Raw genomic sequence first — 15,513 nt, 5'->3', positions numbered from 1 at the left:
TGGGTTAAGAACTTTGCTTCAGGATGAGAACAGCAGGAGGCCCCATTAGCTAAAGTGGTCTTCAGGTTAAGAACAGTTTCAGGTTAAGAACAGACCTCCAGAACGAATTAAGTTCTTAACCCGAGGTACCACTGTATGTATACAAGGCCCCATCCAATTGTCTTAAGGACTTCACTTCGGATTTGTGTAGGGTTTTACTTCTTAGCCGTTTCTTCTCCCAGAGATGTCCCACATGACAGCTATAAACCGCTTTTATGGTGTGGCTGTTAATATCATCATCATCTTCATCATCATCTCACCATGCCTCCAAGGACCTAAGAGTGAGTCTCCTTCCCTTTGTATCCTCACAACAACCCTGTGAGGCAGACTTGACTGTGAGATACCAACTGGTCTAAGATCGACAAGGGTTCTTGGTTACCCACCCGGGATTCGAACCCACACCTTCTCATCTTTAAGTCCAACACTGCAACCACTGCACTGGCCTGACATCTGTAAAAATACGTGTGGTTTCTCTGCACAGGCCCTGCACTGTTCCATAGCTGTTGTTGTTGCTTAGTCGTTTAGTCATGTCCGACTCTTCGTGACCATTCATTTTACTGGTTTTACGCAGGAAAGCCACACTAAATGTACCCATACTAAAAGTGAGACATAGTCGTCAGCCTTCCATTTGCCCTTTTTGCATTTTGGATATATTTATTTCACAAAAGCCCACAGCACGATAAGCCACGCCATACATTCCAAGAACATCCTTCCCCAAGAATCCTGGGAGCTGTAGTTCACCTCCTCCCACAGCTATGATTTCCAGCACCCATAACAAACTACAGTTCCCAGAGTTCTTTGGGAAATCCATGGTGTGGGTGTGGCCCCAGTCACTAAAGATGCCATTCAGCTGCTAGGGGGTATTCCAGCTTTTATATTGTGGAATACAGTTGGTGTGTCACGCTTCCATTTCACCCATGTCCTTGGTATAAGTCTGTTTCTTGCAAAGTTCTCCACACTGTTAGTAATGCACTGAAACCTTATTGATCACTGTCAATTAATTCGATATTTAAATAAAAGTATGGTGGGTTATCAGTTTGCCACGATTCATAATAGAGAACCTCCATGCCCAAGGGAAGTATACCTGCAAACAGCAGGTGCAGACAGTAACCACCTTCACACCCAGATTGTGGATATAGTGCAGCTGACCAGCGCTGAAAAGAAAATCCAGTATTAAGTGGACTCTTGGTCCGATCCCCTAAAGCAGTGTTGTTTCCTTGTTGTTTTAATTTCTCGCTGATCTTGCTTTTCCTTAAAAACAGAAAAAAAGCTTATTCATCTCCATATTTAATTGCAGAGGTGCGTTTCAGGGGCATCTCATTGAATAAGCCTTTTCACAACTCATCTAGAGAAGCGTCTTTGAAGCAGCGTTTTCAATCTACGTGCCTTTTTACAAACTCCCCAGAGAACATCATATCGCCCCCCCCCCCAAAAAAAAGAGCACAAGTGTTGCTCCCGGAAAAACACACACAGGGACCCAAACAACCGCCTGCAATTCTTTTTGTTGACAACAAGTTTCCATGAGGCTGTTGCCTAGACTAGAATGATAAAGCATCACAGCCAGATCATCAAACATTCCTGTTTCTATGGCAAATTCCCCACAACACCTTGAGCGCTTTCGACTTTCAGGAAAACATGTTCTCTTCCATGTGACCAAGATAACATTACGTTATCACAGCCCTCACATCTTCAGGCGTTGCAGCTCTCGAGGGCTCAGAGTGCCCCCCCCTTTTTTTTACAGGAAGAAAATAAAGCCATGCTTTCTATCTTTGCAACGAGCTTCCATCATCCAGCATCGTGGAAGGTTTTACCTTGCAGGAAAAGAACCCAGCCGATCACCTAGTGCCACAATTTAACTCCGTTATCGGAACGCACCCTAGCTATTGATAGCGATTAGTCCACCTCAGAAAGCAAATTCTTATCACGCGTTTTCCCCAACAACCCAGAATTCATATGCTTTTTTTCCCTATGCCGATAACCCACAACCCGCCATCACCAATCCAGATTTATTTACCAGGGTGTTTTTCTGCCCTTACAAACCACCACGGTTTCTTGCAAAGAGTCCTTTGGGTAAAAGAGGCACGTGAATGAGAAGCATCTCTGAGCGTTACATGCGTGCCACGAGCCTTCCCAAAGGCTGATTCACACATTACATTCAGCACAAAACGCAAAACACCACCGAGGTGGATTTGCAGACACGTGTATCTTACTGAGAGCCCGGGATCAAGTGCAACTCCCGGCTGGGTTGTCTGCACACCCCTTTGCTGCAGCAAACCCGTGTGTGCTGCCACATAACGTGGGAAACGGCCCTAAAGCTACGCTCTCCGTTCCAGGATCTGGGTCTGCAGCTTGCTAGAACCCAACCAGAAACATGTTGTTGTTGGCATCGTGGCATCGGCCCACCAAATGACCCCCCCCCTCCTAATATCCATCCCACTGAGGAATGCCAACCCATATGGATATGATTCCTCACCCCTGGTCCCATCCAACCCACCCACCCCCCGAACATTTTATCCTGGCCCATCGCGCAAGCAATTCATCAACCGCGCGCCCAGGTGTCATGGGGTGCCAGCAGCGACTCACACGAAGGCGTGATAGAGCAGCGCCCAGCCCCTCGGCCTCTCCAGGGCGTCGTAGATCAAAGTTTGCATCCGCCTGTATTTCACGTTGTTCCTCTTGACGGGTCGGCTCAGCGGCGTCTTGGCCAGCAACCCAATCCCTTGCGCGGACCTCTTGCCGCCGTCTTCCTTGCCCGCCCCTTCCAGCAGGAGGGTCCCATCTTTGTCCGCCCCGGCGCCCAAAGCCAGAGCGCCCTGCTCCAGGTCCCCAGCGGCCAGCCCCACTTTCTTCTCGTCCCCGACGTGGCCGCCGCTGCCACCACCATCAGCCCCTGGAGGTGGTAGCGGCGGCGATGCTCCTGCTGCTGCCGCCGCCGCCGCCTTCCTGGATTTTAGTCCCATCTTCCTCCCCTCCTCCTTCTTCTTCTGCCCTGGTCCTCAGAGGTGAGCAAGGGGTGCGCAGGAACAGCAGCCGCGGGGAGCCAAAGGCCATGGTCTGCGCCCACCCTCCGATTTTCTTGGGGGGGGGAGGGAGAGGGGAGGGCACCCCCTCCCCAGCAGGGCAGGGCAAGGGAGGAGAGAGAGGGGGGAGAGCTGGAGAAGGAAGGAAAGGAAGGGCGAGGGAATCACATCCTCCGTCAGGTCATCGCCTCCCCAGGGGAGATGGGCATCAGCTCCGCGGGCACCGAGGAGGCATCAGCGGCGAGGATGCTCCGGAGGAATAGGAGGAGAAGGAGAAGGAGGAAGAGAGAGGAAGCTGGCAGCGGCAACAACACCTGGTCCAGCCGGGCAGGGGCGAGCAGCTCATCGCAGGGTTTATTTCCCAGCCCGACGCATGAGAGCACCGGCGCAGCCCCCCGACCCTCCTCGCGCGCTCCAGCTTCCGATGCCAGCCAGGGAGCGAGTTTTCTCTCTCCTCTCTCTCTCTCCGCCCAGCCCTGCCCAACCTCACCGTAGGGCGTGGTCCATTGTAGAGATGGGAAGCCAGCAAATCGCAGCAGCGCCTCAACCGGCTCCTCCTTCTCTTCTTTCTCCTCCTCCTCCTCCTCCTACCCAGTTTGGCGAGCGCCCGGCGCGTAATTGCGCACAGAGCGGCGGCGAGAAAGGAGGCTGGCGTGCGCTCTCCACGCGCCACCTTTTATGATCGCGATTGTCGATGGGTGCAAAAATATAAAATAAAGGGAGAGGTGGGTGTGTGGGTGTGAATCCCCCAGAAACAGGCGCGAGGGATTGCCCCTCTCTCCGGTAGAGGCAGTAGCGGCGATCGCGCCGCCAAGCTGGCTGTTTTCGTGGTGCTCTCTTTCCGTTCCAGGCTTGGCTCTGGTAAGAGACGGGAGGAGGAGGAGGCCAGGCTAGGGGGTTGCCGGGACTCCCCGCGGCTTTCGGGCTGGGAGGAGGTGCGGGGAGGCTGCGAGGGGGAGGGGTGCTGGCGTCACACACAGACACACACCTGCACGATCACCTTCTTCCCCTGCCTCGTTCCCAACGCTCCCAAAAAGCCCACAGCTGCAGCTTCTGGATCCCGAAAGGAGCCGCGTTCATCGGTACGATTTTCAGAACGGTCTGTGATGACGCCTGTTTTCCCAGGGCTCGGTCATAGGAGGAGGATTTGCGAGAAAGTGTCCCTAAAACACACGTAGGGGTCCTCTTCTGAATTTGCAAAGAGTGCCCCAAAGCACATGCAGAGTGCCCTCTTTTGAATTTGCAAAGGGACATGCAGAGTGCCCTCCCCTCATTTTTGTGAGGTGCCAGGATGTGAACCTGTTATGATAGAACTGTGAAGTTGGAAGGGACCCTGAGGATCATCTAGTCCAACCCCCTGCAATGCAGGGATGTGCAGCTGTCCATAGGAGAATCGAACCTGTGACCATGGCATTACCAGCACCATGCTCTAGCTAACCAATTGAGCTAGAATGTAATCATACACAAAAAACCAAAAACATGTTGTTAGACTCAGGTGTATAATCCATCAACTGCCCTTTGTGGTCTATTCACAGCATGATGCCACCCTGTGCACATTTACTTGGGGGAAATTCCAGCTGAGCCCACTGAAAGAAAAAACCTGATTCAGACTAATGGCCCATCTGGGCCAGCAATATTATTATTTTCCTGGGGTAGCCAATGTGTCCTGCAGATGTTGCTGAACATCCCATAAGCCCTGGCCAGCATGCCCAATGGTCGGGGATAATGGACACTGTAATCCAGACACATCTAGTGGGTACCACATTGGCTACCTCTGGGCTTTATATGGACTGGCAGTGCTCTGGCCCTTCTACTTGAAGTCCTTCAGTTAACTGGATAGCTCAGTTGGTTAGAGTGTGGTGCAGATGATGCCAAGGTTGCAGGTTCGATCCAGGTATGGGGCAATTGCATATTCCTTCATTGCAGAGGGTTGGACTAGAAACTAGATGATCCATCCAACTCTGTTGTTCTGGAGGAGCTGGGGTTTGGCCACAGAATCTTTTCCATCTTTTCCATCTTGCTTCTGAGTAAACATGCATGGGAGCAAATCAGACAGTCGGGTGATAAACCATAATTCCTAGGACTCTCCTATTGCACTCATGTATATAACCAATATCAGTGTCAAATAAATGTATGTTATGGCCCAAAGGATAGATTGGAAATGGGGAAAGAAAGCTATCAAGAACCGTGGCTTCCAAACTAGATGGATGGCCCATACATTGCCAGCAACATCTCATGGCTGCCAGATGGCGGGTAGTGCATCAGAGCAGAACGTAGGCTTTTCTGCATGTAGCCAGCCAATTATTAATTTTTCCTTATCTCCCCGCCCCCCCCCCCCCGCCGTATCCAGATAACAAATGGCAGCATCGATGCCAAAACGATGATCTTATTATCAGTTTTGGTGATAAAAGAACACAAGGTAACATTTCTTCAGCAAGATGCAAACGTAATCCCGGCTGACTAATGCTCCACCAACCACACGCGCCTCAGCCTTTCCTAATATTGAATCAGAAGCGGTTTGGGAAGGTCTGAAAGGGCTGTCACACCCGCGCTGACCACAGAACAGGGCATCCCAGCAACCACTTGTAGACTGCAGACAGATAAATCTACACACACCCTTGTGGTTGTTCCCAAATTACTTTTACTGAAGAAAAATGCTAGTCTACAGCAGACTGCAAAGATATTTTTTCACTATGCATAAAGAAATGAATTCTCAAAGCTATTCTGAAAATTATAGCCACTCTGGTTGTGCGCTATTTTTAGTTAGCAATTGTATTTATTTTATTATTGCTATCTACACACACCTAGATAGCTGGATAGAACAAGCAGACAGCAGAGGTGCTGCCTTTGGGGAAACCCAGCCAGATAGGTGGGGTATAAATATATTATTATTATTATTATTACCCCCACCCACCTATATCAATGCCTGTGATCTTAATTCCTCGAGTTCAGCCACCTTCCACTGTCCAAACCTATCCTCCCTTTCTCCCTTGCTGCCTTGTATGCTTGGAACTGCACCCCAGGACACTGGTCTTAACATAATTCAGATCCCTCCTCAATTCCACCTTTTCCATGACATCTTCCATGACCATTGTGTGCTATCCCAGACTCTGAGCACTTGGAGACTCCAGGGGTACCTGCACTTAACCCAGGTTTTGGCTTCCTTGGAATGAAGGTTAGCAGAGACTGTGGTGCCTTTCAGATATATGGTTTCATTTATACATACGTATGCACAAGGGACGCAGGTGGTGCTGTGGGTTAAACTACAGAGTCTAGGGCTTGCCGATCAGAAGGTTGGCGGTTCGAATCCCCACGACGGGGTGAGCTCCCTTTGCTCGGTCCCTGCTCCTGCCCATCTAGCAGTTCGAAAGCACGTCAAAGTGCAAGTAGATAAATAGGTACCACTCCGGCAGGAAGGTAAATGGTGTTTCCATGCACTGCTCTGGTTAGCCAGAAGCGACTTAGTCATGCTGGCTGCATGACCCGGAAGCTGTACACCGGCTCCCTCAGCCACTAAAGCGAGATGAGCGCACAACCCCAGAGTCGTCAGCGACTGGACCTAACGGTCAGGGATCTCTTTACCTTTACCTTTATGCACAACCTGAGCATAGAATGGAGGGGCTCACAGCATTAACACCCCAACAAATCTTGCTTCTCCATTAGGTTTACAGAGAAGCCCCCAAGCCACAGCTTCGGATCCATCACAGAGCTGACATGACTCTGTGTCTAGCTTCCAGCATCAGCCCAGCCCACACCCCAACTCTCTCCTTTAGCCTATTGCTCTTTATCCAGGAAGAACCCCCTATTTCCCAGAGAGCACCATCACTTATTGTTGGCCTCCGTCTGTCTCGGGAAACAATGGAGTGTGTCTCCAAGGGTGAAGTCAAACTGCTGCATTAGCAGCAGCAAAGTGACCTCTCTGGGGCGCAGGCCTGGGCAGTGTGTATGGAGGTCCTGGGCTGCCCACATGACAAGATTCTTCCTTGTTCTCGCTGATGTGGTCCAAAGGAAAGGAGAGCAAATACGTTTGGCACCAGCTCGGCTGCAGGAGTTGCCAGAAGGAGGTGTACAAGGCACCATCTTAGGAACTCCAGATTGGTGTAGGGCAGGGGTCAGCAAACTTTTTCAGCAGGGGGCCGTCCGCTGTCCCTCAGACCTTGTGGGGGGCTGGACTGTATTTTGAAAAAGAAAAAAAAAATGAACGAATTCCTATGCCCCACAAATAACCCAGAGATGTATTTCAAATAAAAGGACACATTCTACTCATGTAAAAACACACTGATTCTCGGACTGTCTGCCGGCCAGATTTAGAAGGTGATTGGGCCAGATCCAGCCCCCGGGCCTTAGTTTGCCTACCTATGGTGTAGGGTTTTACTCTTTAGACATTTCTACTAAAGATGTCCTGCAAAGCAGCTATACACTGCTTTTATGGTGTGGACATGAATATCATCATCAACCCACCATGGATAAAGAGAAACACAGGACTGGAAGGGACCCAATGATATTATCCAGGCTGGCTCTCCCAAGTTCGTAACAATACGGTCATTTTCATGCCCTACGTCAGACTCTAACTAAACCTAAGCATGTGCAACTGACCCATCACTTCTCTGTTTACGCTATCCTTCCCTTTCTTGCTTCCTGTGTCAAATACAGTGTGGTACCTCGGGTTACAAACGCTTCAGGTTACAGACTCCACTAACTCAGAAACAGTACCTCGGGTTAAGAACTTTGCTTCAGGATGAGAACAGAAATCGTGCTCTGGCAGTGCGGCGGCAGCGGGAGGCCCTATTAGCTAAAGTGGTACCTCAAGTTGAGAACAGTTTCAGGTTAAGAACGGACCTCCGGAACGAATTAAGTTCTTAACCCGAGGTACCACTGTATTAGATAGTAAACTACTCAACGGCAGGGACCTGGCCCCTTGTACTCAGGTGGCACTATATAAATTATAATTAACTAGAGATGCATCAAATTCTTAAATTAGGGGGACATTTCCATATCCACCCCACTCCCTGTTTCTGTTTTGGATGAGCCCCAAGCCATCTGGGAGCTCATGCTCCCTGGAGTCCTTCGCTTGTGACTCACACGTCAATTTTGTCCAGCTTTGCAGAGGGAAAGAGGACGTCACACAGCACAGATTTCTGCCCTGGAATTTGCTCCAACAAGATGTTGTGATGCCCACCCAATTGGGGGGCTTTAAAGGGGGATTAGACAAACTATTGAAAGACGTGGCTATCGACTGCTTCTCTCCATGATGGCTCTGGCCTACTTCCAAAGCCAGAGGTGATTTGCCTAGGAATGCCAGTGGCCAGGAAGCAGAAGGAGGGAGAGCGTGTTGCTCTCAGGTTCTGCTCCTTCTGGGCTTCTGGTTGGCTACTTGAGGAATAGGATACTGGACTAAATGGGTCTTTAATCCAACAGGGCTCTTACTATTCTCCTAAGGTGAAGGTGGGAGGTGGCAAGGAGGACTATACCAGTGCTGCAACTGAGTCCCTCTGATTCTGACACGTCAAATCTTTAGGCACCAGTCAAAAGCATCCCTCTTCTCCCAGGCCTCTGACTAATGAAACCTCAGGCAGGGCTGGAAATATAAACAAAGGAATGAGAACGATAAAGGAATCTAATGTAGGACATATGTTCTAGAAATAAGTACAGTGATACCTTGGGACGCGGGTGGCACTGTGGGTTAAACCACAGAGCCTAGGACTTGCCGATCAGAAGGTCGGCGGTTCAAATCCCCGCAATGGGGTGAGCTCCCGTGGCTTGGTCCCTGCTCCTGCCAACCTAGCAGTTCAAAAGCACATCAAAGTGCAAGTAGATAAATAGGTACCACTCCGGCGGGAAGGTAAACAGCGTTTCCGTGCACTGCTCTGGTTCGCCAGAAGCGGCTTAGTCATGCCGGCCACATGACCCAGAAGCTGTACGCCGGCTTCCTCAGCCAATAAAGCGAGATGATCACCGCAACCCCAGAGTCGGTCATGACTGGACCTAATGGTCAGGGGTCCCTTTACCTTTACCTTGGGTTAAGAACTTAATTCGTTCTGGAGGTCCATTCTTAACCTGAAACTGTTCTTAACCTGAGGTACCACTTTAGCTAATGGGGCCTCCCACTGCTGCCGCCATGTGATTTCTGTTCTCATCCTGAAGCAAAGTTCTTAACCCAAGGTACTATTTCTGGGTTAGTGGAGTCTGTAACCTGAAGTGTCTGTAACCTGAAGCGTCAGTGACCCGAGGTACCACTGTATTAAATTTAAGGCAGCAGATAAAAGGATTTGAACAGAAGCACCCTGGGAGTAAGGATGAGGATGCTAAGGGAATATTGTATGGAAACTGAGTTGAATTTGTTAAATTGTATGAAAATCAATAAAAAAATGTGACAAAAAACCCCCAATCTCCGACTTTTTAAACTGTATGTGTGGGAGGGAATTTGTTATGTATTTTTGCATTTTAATATTGTAAACTGCCCTGTAATCCCCAGATGAAGAGTGGTATAGAAATTTAATTAACAACAATAACCACAGGCCTCAGTCTGTTTCATGCCCAGTTCAGAGGCTGGATCACTGGATTAATACTGTAGCAGATCTGAGTGGGTGTGGCTATCACTATTTCAAAGAACCCTTGTACTTCTGTGGTCCAGCACTGACGTTGTCTGGGCTGTGTTTCCATCATCTTCGGTCGTGTGGTATAGGATTTAACTTCTGCACATTCTCGCCAGCTTTTGTATGTAACACGATGATTTCATTGGACGATAATCTCACGAAGGCAACCAACATCCATGGAAGCTCTGCGCAGAAGATCTGGTGAATGTGTGGTGCTCAGGGATTAGGTCAGCCAGCGCAACTCCCGCCTCCCTTCATGTATGGATTGTGCCTGGATCTGCAGGTACCAATGGGAAGGGATGTAGTTGAATGGTAGGACATCTGCTTCGCATGGACAAGTTCAGTCCCACAGCATCTCCAGGTAGGACTGGGAGAGGACTCTGTCTGAAACCCTGGAGATCTGCTACCAGTCAGTGTGGACTATTTTGAGCTAGGTGGATCAGCGGTCTGACTCAATACAAGCCAGCTTCCTATGGATCAGAACACACTGCGATAACTTAGAATCATAGAATCATAGAGTTGGAAGAGACCACAAGGGCCATCGAGTCCAACCTCCTGCCAAGCAGGAAACACCACCAGAGCACTCCTGACATATGGTTGTCAAGTCTCTGCTTAAAGACCTCCAAAGAAGGAGACTCCACCACACTCCTTGGCAGCAAATTCCACTGTCGAACAGCTCTTACTGTCAGGAAGTTCTTCCTAATGTTTAGGTGGAATCTTCTTCCTTGTAGTTTGGATCCATTGCTCCGTGTCCTCTTCTCTGGAGCAGCAGAAAACAACCTTTCTCCCTCCTCTATGTGACATCCTTTTATATATTTGAACATGGCTATCATATCACCCCTTAACCTCCTCTTCTCCAGGCTAAACATGCCCAGCTCCCTTAGCCATTCCTCATAAGGCATCGTTTCCAGGCCTTTGACCATTTTGGTTGCCCTCCTCTGGACACGTTCCAGTTTGTTAGTGTCCTTCTTGAACTGTGGTGCCCACAACTGGACACAGTACTCCAGGTGAGGTCTGACCAGAGCAGAATACAGTGGCACTATTACTTCCCTTGATCTAGATGCTATACTCCTATTGATGCAGCCCAGAATTGCATTGGCTTTTTTAGCTGCCACGTCACACTGTTGGCTCATGTCAAGTTTGTGGTCAACCAAGACTCCTAGATCCTTTTCGCATGTACTGCTCTCAAGCCAGGTGTCACCCATCTTGTATTTGTGCCTCTCATTTTTTTTGCCCAAGTGCAATACTTTACATTTCTCCCTGTTAAAATTCATCTTGTTTGTTTTGGCCCAGTTCTCTAATGTGTCAAGGTCGTTTTGAAGTGTGATCCTGTCCTCTGGGGTGTTAGCCACCCCTCCCAGTTTGGTGTCATCTGCAAATTTGATCAGGATGCCCTTGAGTCCATCATCCAAGTCGTTGACTTGTTCAGAGCACACTTCTTGCTTTTTCCGTGTTTCACCAAGGTCTCAGGTAAGTCTTTCTTAATATTCCTACCTGGAGTCCTTGAGGTTAGAGATGTTGGGGATTGAATTTTGGACTTCCTGCATACAAAGCATGAGGCTGTATCATTAATATCAGAGTCTGCTCCCTGAACTTTATGGAGGGGGAGGGAAAATGGGTTGCAGCTATCAGAATTAAGGATGTTATCATCCATCAAGTTGAAGAGGCAATCAAATTACTGGAAGCCAGATGCAATGGTATTCAGTGGGGTAAAAAATATTAGGCGTTGCAGAAGAATGGGAGAACTGGAATCTAGCAAAGGAAGGGGTGCACATCTGCCCATTTCTTCCTTGCCAGATGGCTCCGTTGTAGTGGCTGGATTTTGTTTCTTTCGCTGCTGATCAAGCCGTCTTCAGCAGCTGCTTTTAAAGACATAGCCAAGCAGCCGCCCAGAACAATTGTTGCTGTGTGCTTGGTGACGTGACTCAAAACAAGCCTGGGTAAATACACAGAGCTGGATAGCTCAGTTGGTAGAGCATGAGACTCTTAATCACAGGGCCGTGGGTTTGAGCCCTACGTTGGGCAAAAGATTCCGGCATTGCAGGGGGTTGGACTAGATGGCCCAACCAACTCTACAATTCTATGATTGAGATCCAGGGTGGCGCAATGGTTAGAGTGTTAGACTAGGACCTGGGAGAGCAGGGTTCGAATCCCCACTCAGCCATGAAGCTCACTGGCCAGTCATCATCTCTTAGCCTAACCAGTTTCACAGGGTTGCTTTGAAGATGTAACGGGGAGGAGGAGAACCATGTAAGTCACCTTGAGATTCTTGGAAGAGAAAGGTGGTATAAAGGTAAAGGGACCCCTGACCATTAGGTCCAGTCATGGCTGACTCTGGGGTTGCGGCGCTCATCTCGCTTTATTGGCCAAGGGAGCCAACGTACAGCTTCCGGGTCATGTGGCCAGCATGACTAAGCCACTTCTGGCGAACCAGAGCAGCGCACGGAAACACCGTTTACCTTCCCACGTGCTTTCAAACTGCCAGGTTGGCAGGAGCAGGGACCGAGCTATGGGAGCTCACCCTGTCGTGGGGATTTGAACCTCCAACCTTCTGATCGGCAAATCCTAGGCTCTGTGCTTTAACCCACAGTGCCACCCGCGTCCCTAAAGGTGGTATACAAATCTAATAAATACTAATAAATAAATAAAACTATTTGAACACTGTTCTGGATATATCTGTGCTCAGGAGTATTGTGGGGAGTGGGAGAGAGATGACCTGAATCAATGGGAAGAACAAAGCGGGTTTGCATGCTGATCCTAAAAGGGCATCACCCTGGTTGAGGTGTGGTGAACCAGTCACCAACACAGCCCACTTGCCCTCCTGGTAAACAGCGGTGACACCACTGCCAGGAGGCTATTTCTGTGCTCTGCCCCCAACAGGTGAGCTGCTCCTGTATTGCAGCAGGTTCGGTGGGAGTGAATCCTCAGCAGATGCTCAACCATTCAGATTCTTGCCATGGGCCCCGCATGGATGGGACCTCCGTAAACCCATCCATAAATATGCCAGACAGTACAGTTTTACGTGATGAGTTATAAATGATGGTCAGGGACCGTGCTGGGAGGGCTGCAATGAGGAGGAATGGTGGGAGCATCCCCCTCCCTCTGCTCCTGCTCAGAATCCTGAATCTTCCCACAGTATAGATTTGGAACAGTGGTTTGCAGAGGGACATAGTTCAGAAGGCAGGAGTTGGGAAATACTGGATGGGGAACAGCTAGGAGAAGCAACACTGGGAGAGAGAGGGTTAACAGATTCACAGTCTCTAGACAGCATTCCTCCACTCAGCACAAGGTCAAGAAGAGCTCAGAAAGTGGCAGAACAGAAAGCACAGAGGGTACAAACTCAGATTACAAGACGTAGGAATGAGGTATATTAATAGGGGTGGAAGGGGTGTAATCCTTAATTGGGAGCACCGCCATTTCTAGAAGAGGTGTTCTTTGTTCTCTTGGTGTATACAGAGATGGCAAAATTGACGCCGCTGATAGAAGATGTAAATTTAGAATCCTTTAAAGAGAACTGGACTCATAATCTGAAGGACTGGTGGACTCATAATCTGGTGAACCAGGTTCGCTTCCCCGCTCCTCCACATGCAGCTGCTGGGTGACCTTGGGCTAGTCAAACTTCTTTGAAGTCTCTCAGCCCCACTCACCTCACAGAGCGTTTGTTGTGGGGGAGGAAGGGAAAGGAGAATGTTAGCCACTTTGAGACTCCTTAGGGTAGTGATAAACTGGGATATCAAATCCAAACTGGAAACCCTTTCTAGTCTTTTTAAAAAGTTGTTTCCCTTATACGAAGACTACAGCAGGGTCTGAAGTATAAGGAAACAGCAGAATATATTAAGAAACATGTTAGAGTGGATGAAATTAGGTAAGACGGGACCTTAAAATGCAATTGTATGTAATTTGAGTTACAAACATCAATGGTGGGTGAGCAGGAAGTCACTAGCTTTGCTGAACTGGAATATAATTGTTGAGTAACAACTGTGACTTTCTATATGGGGAAAAAATATTTTTACTACACACAGAGAGAGAGAGAGACACTCTTCTGGAAATTTCACATTTTCACCTACATCAACCTTAAAGCCAAGGTGCAAATTAATTTCTGAGTAAGATTTGCAGTGCAATTACATATCCCAGTCTGAGGAGATTTAACTATGCAGAGCCAAATGCAAGAAGTTCTTATCACTGCCCCTGGGGACACAAGATTGTTTAAGACTTTTGCCCTGTGGGTCTGCTCTTAGTAATTTCCAGTTTCAGCAAGTATTGATCCTTCATGGCTATTTTATATATCAAGGCATTTATTGGTTTCATTCCTTTGCAATATCTCAGCACCTGGAACTTCTATTCCTCTCACAATTGATTCATTATTATTTTCGGCCTCGTGATTGCTGCTAGGGAAAAAAAACAGCAATTTTAGATGGCATAAAGGGGAAATTATCTTTAAATTCAATTAAGAGAATGGATGGATGGATTTCCGCTCTGGCACCCTACTCTGGAAAGCTGATGACTTCTTCTTTTCTTACCTCATAAATACAACTGAAGCCTTCACAGAGGCAGCCATCTTGGTTTGTGGCTCTTTTAAAAAAGCTAACCAGCAGTTCTGCAAAGTGTTTGCTGGCAAAAAAAAAAAAAAAAGCCCAGTACTAGCTGCCCTCTGGTTTTAAGACTTCAAGAATAATATATTATGGTTCAGGGGCGTAGCGTGGGTTGCCGGTGCTCGGGGCAGGACAGGTGTCGGGACAGCCAGCGTCTAAGCAAGGGAATCTCTCCTTGCAAACTAACCCCAACCTGGGAGCAGAGATAAGGCAGAGAAAAATGGAGGCAGAGAAAATTCTCGTCTGGGAGGCAGAACAGGCATGGTCTGGGGAGTGTTCTGAGGGGATGCATAGAGAAGCCTGGAGGGTTGCATCCAGCCCCCAGGGCCTGAGGCTCTGACCCCTGCCCTATCATTGCCTCCTTTCATATTGATGCTTGCTACTTACTCCTGTATATGGCATCCTCCAAGACCTCTGTAGAACCAGGAGAAAAAGGAATGCATAAATCTGGGGTCGGGTGGTTGGACAGGTCAGGCAGTTGCCAGGGTACCTAATAATAATAATAATAATAATAATAATAATAATAATAATAATAATAATAATTTATTATTTATAAATTAATAACTCTAGGCAGCTTCCAACAAAGATTAAAAATACATTAAAATATCACACATTAAAAACTTCCCTGAACAGGGCTGCCTTCAGATGTCTTCTAAATGTCAGGTAGTTATTTATCTCTTTGACATCTGGTGGGAGGGTGTTCCACAGGGTGGGTGCCACTACCAAAAAGGCCCCCTGCCCGGTTCCCTGTAACTTGGCTTCTTGCAATGAGGGAACCGCCAGAAGGCCCTCGGCGCTGGACCTCAGTGTCCGGGTAGAATGATGGGGGTGGAGACACTCCTTCAGGCATACTGGGCTAAGGCTGTTTAGGGCTTTAAAGGTCAGCACCAACACTTTGAATTGTGCTCAGAAATGTACTGGGAACCAATGTAGGTCTTTCAAGACTGGTGTTATGTGGTCTCGGGGGCTGCTCCCAGTCACCAGTCTAGCTGCCACATTCTGGATTAGTTGTAGTTTCCGGGTCACCTTCAAAGGTAGTCCCACATAACGCGCATTGCAGTAGTCCAAGCGGGAGTAGCCCGTTGCCATTGCTGAAATTAAGCTTGGCTTTTGTACATGAACTGGCACATTTGGTCCTTTGCCTCAGGCAGCAAAATGCCTCGGGTTGGCCCCGAACAATCAGAAAAGTCTCCAACCTGCCCGGAGAACAGAACTACAAAAGAACTACACAGGAAGAACAAATCATACAGAGAGGAAGGGGGAAAT

General features: G+C 48.5%; 2 protein-coding genes across 3 annotated transcripts in view; both read right to left on the bottom strand.

The window, feature by feature from the left end:
* Positions 1-3,627, bottom strand: part of KCNQ3 (potassium voltage-gated channel subfamily Q member 3) — a 157,738-nt gene extending 154,111 nt beyond the window's left edge. The window contains exon 1 of one of the 2 annotated variants that reach the window (XM_081874123.1): positions 2,623-3,627. In XM_081874123.1, the coding sequence (XP_081730249.1) occupies positions 2,623-2,999 (377 nt within the window). In that variant the 5' untranslated portion in view covers positions 3,000-3,627. The remainder of the gene's footprint in view (positions 1-2,622) is intronic. The other variant, XM_081874124.1, reaches the window with a different exon arrangement.
* The window catches only part of TMEM71 (transmembrane protein 71), a 198,132-nt gene that overhangs the window by 98,606 nt on the left and 84,013 nt on the right, over positions 1-15,513 (bottom strand). The window lies entirely within an intron of this gene.

The sequence above is a fragment of the Podarcis erhardii genome, assembly GCF_964252035.2.
Source record: "Podarcis erhardii genome assembly, chromosome: 8".
Lineage (NCBI taxonomy): Eukaryota > Metazoa > Chordata > Lepidosauria > Squamata > Lacertidae > Podarcis > Podarcis erhardii.
This window is presented reverse-complemented; position numbering and strand designations above follow the sequence as displayed.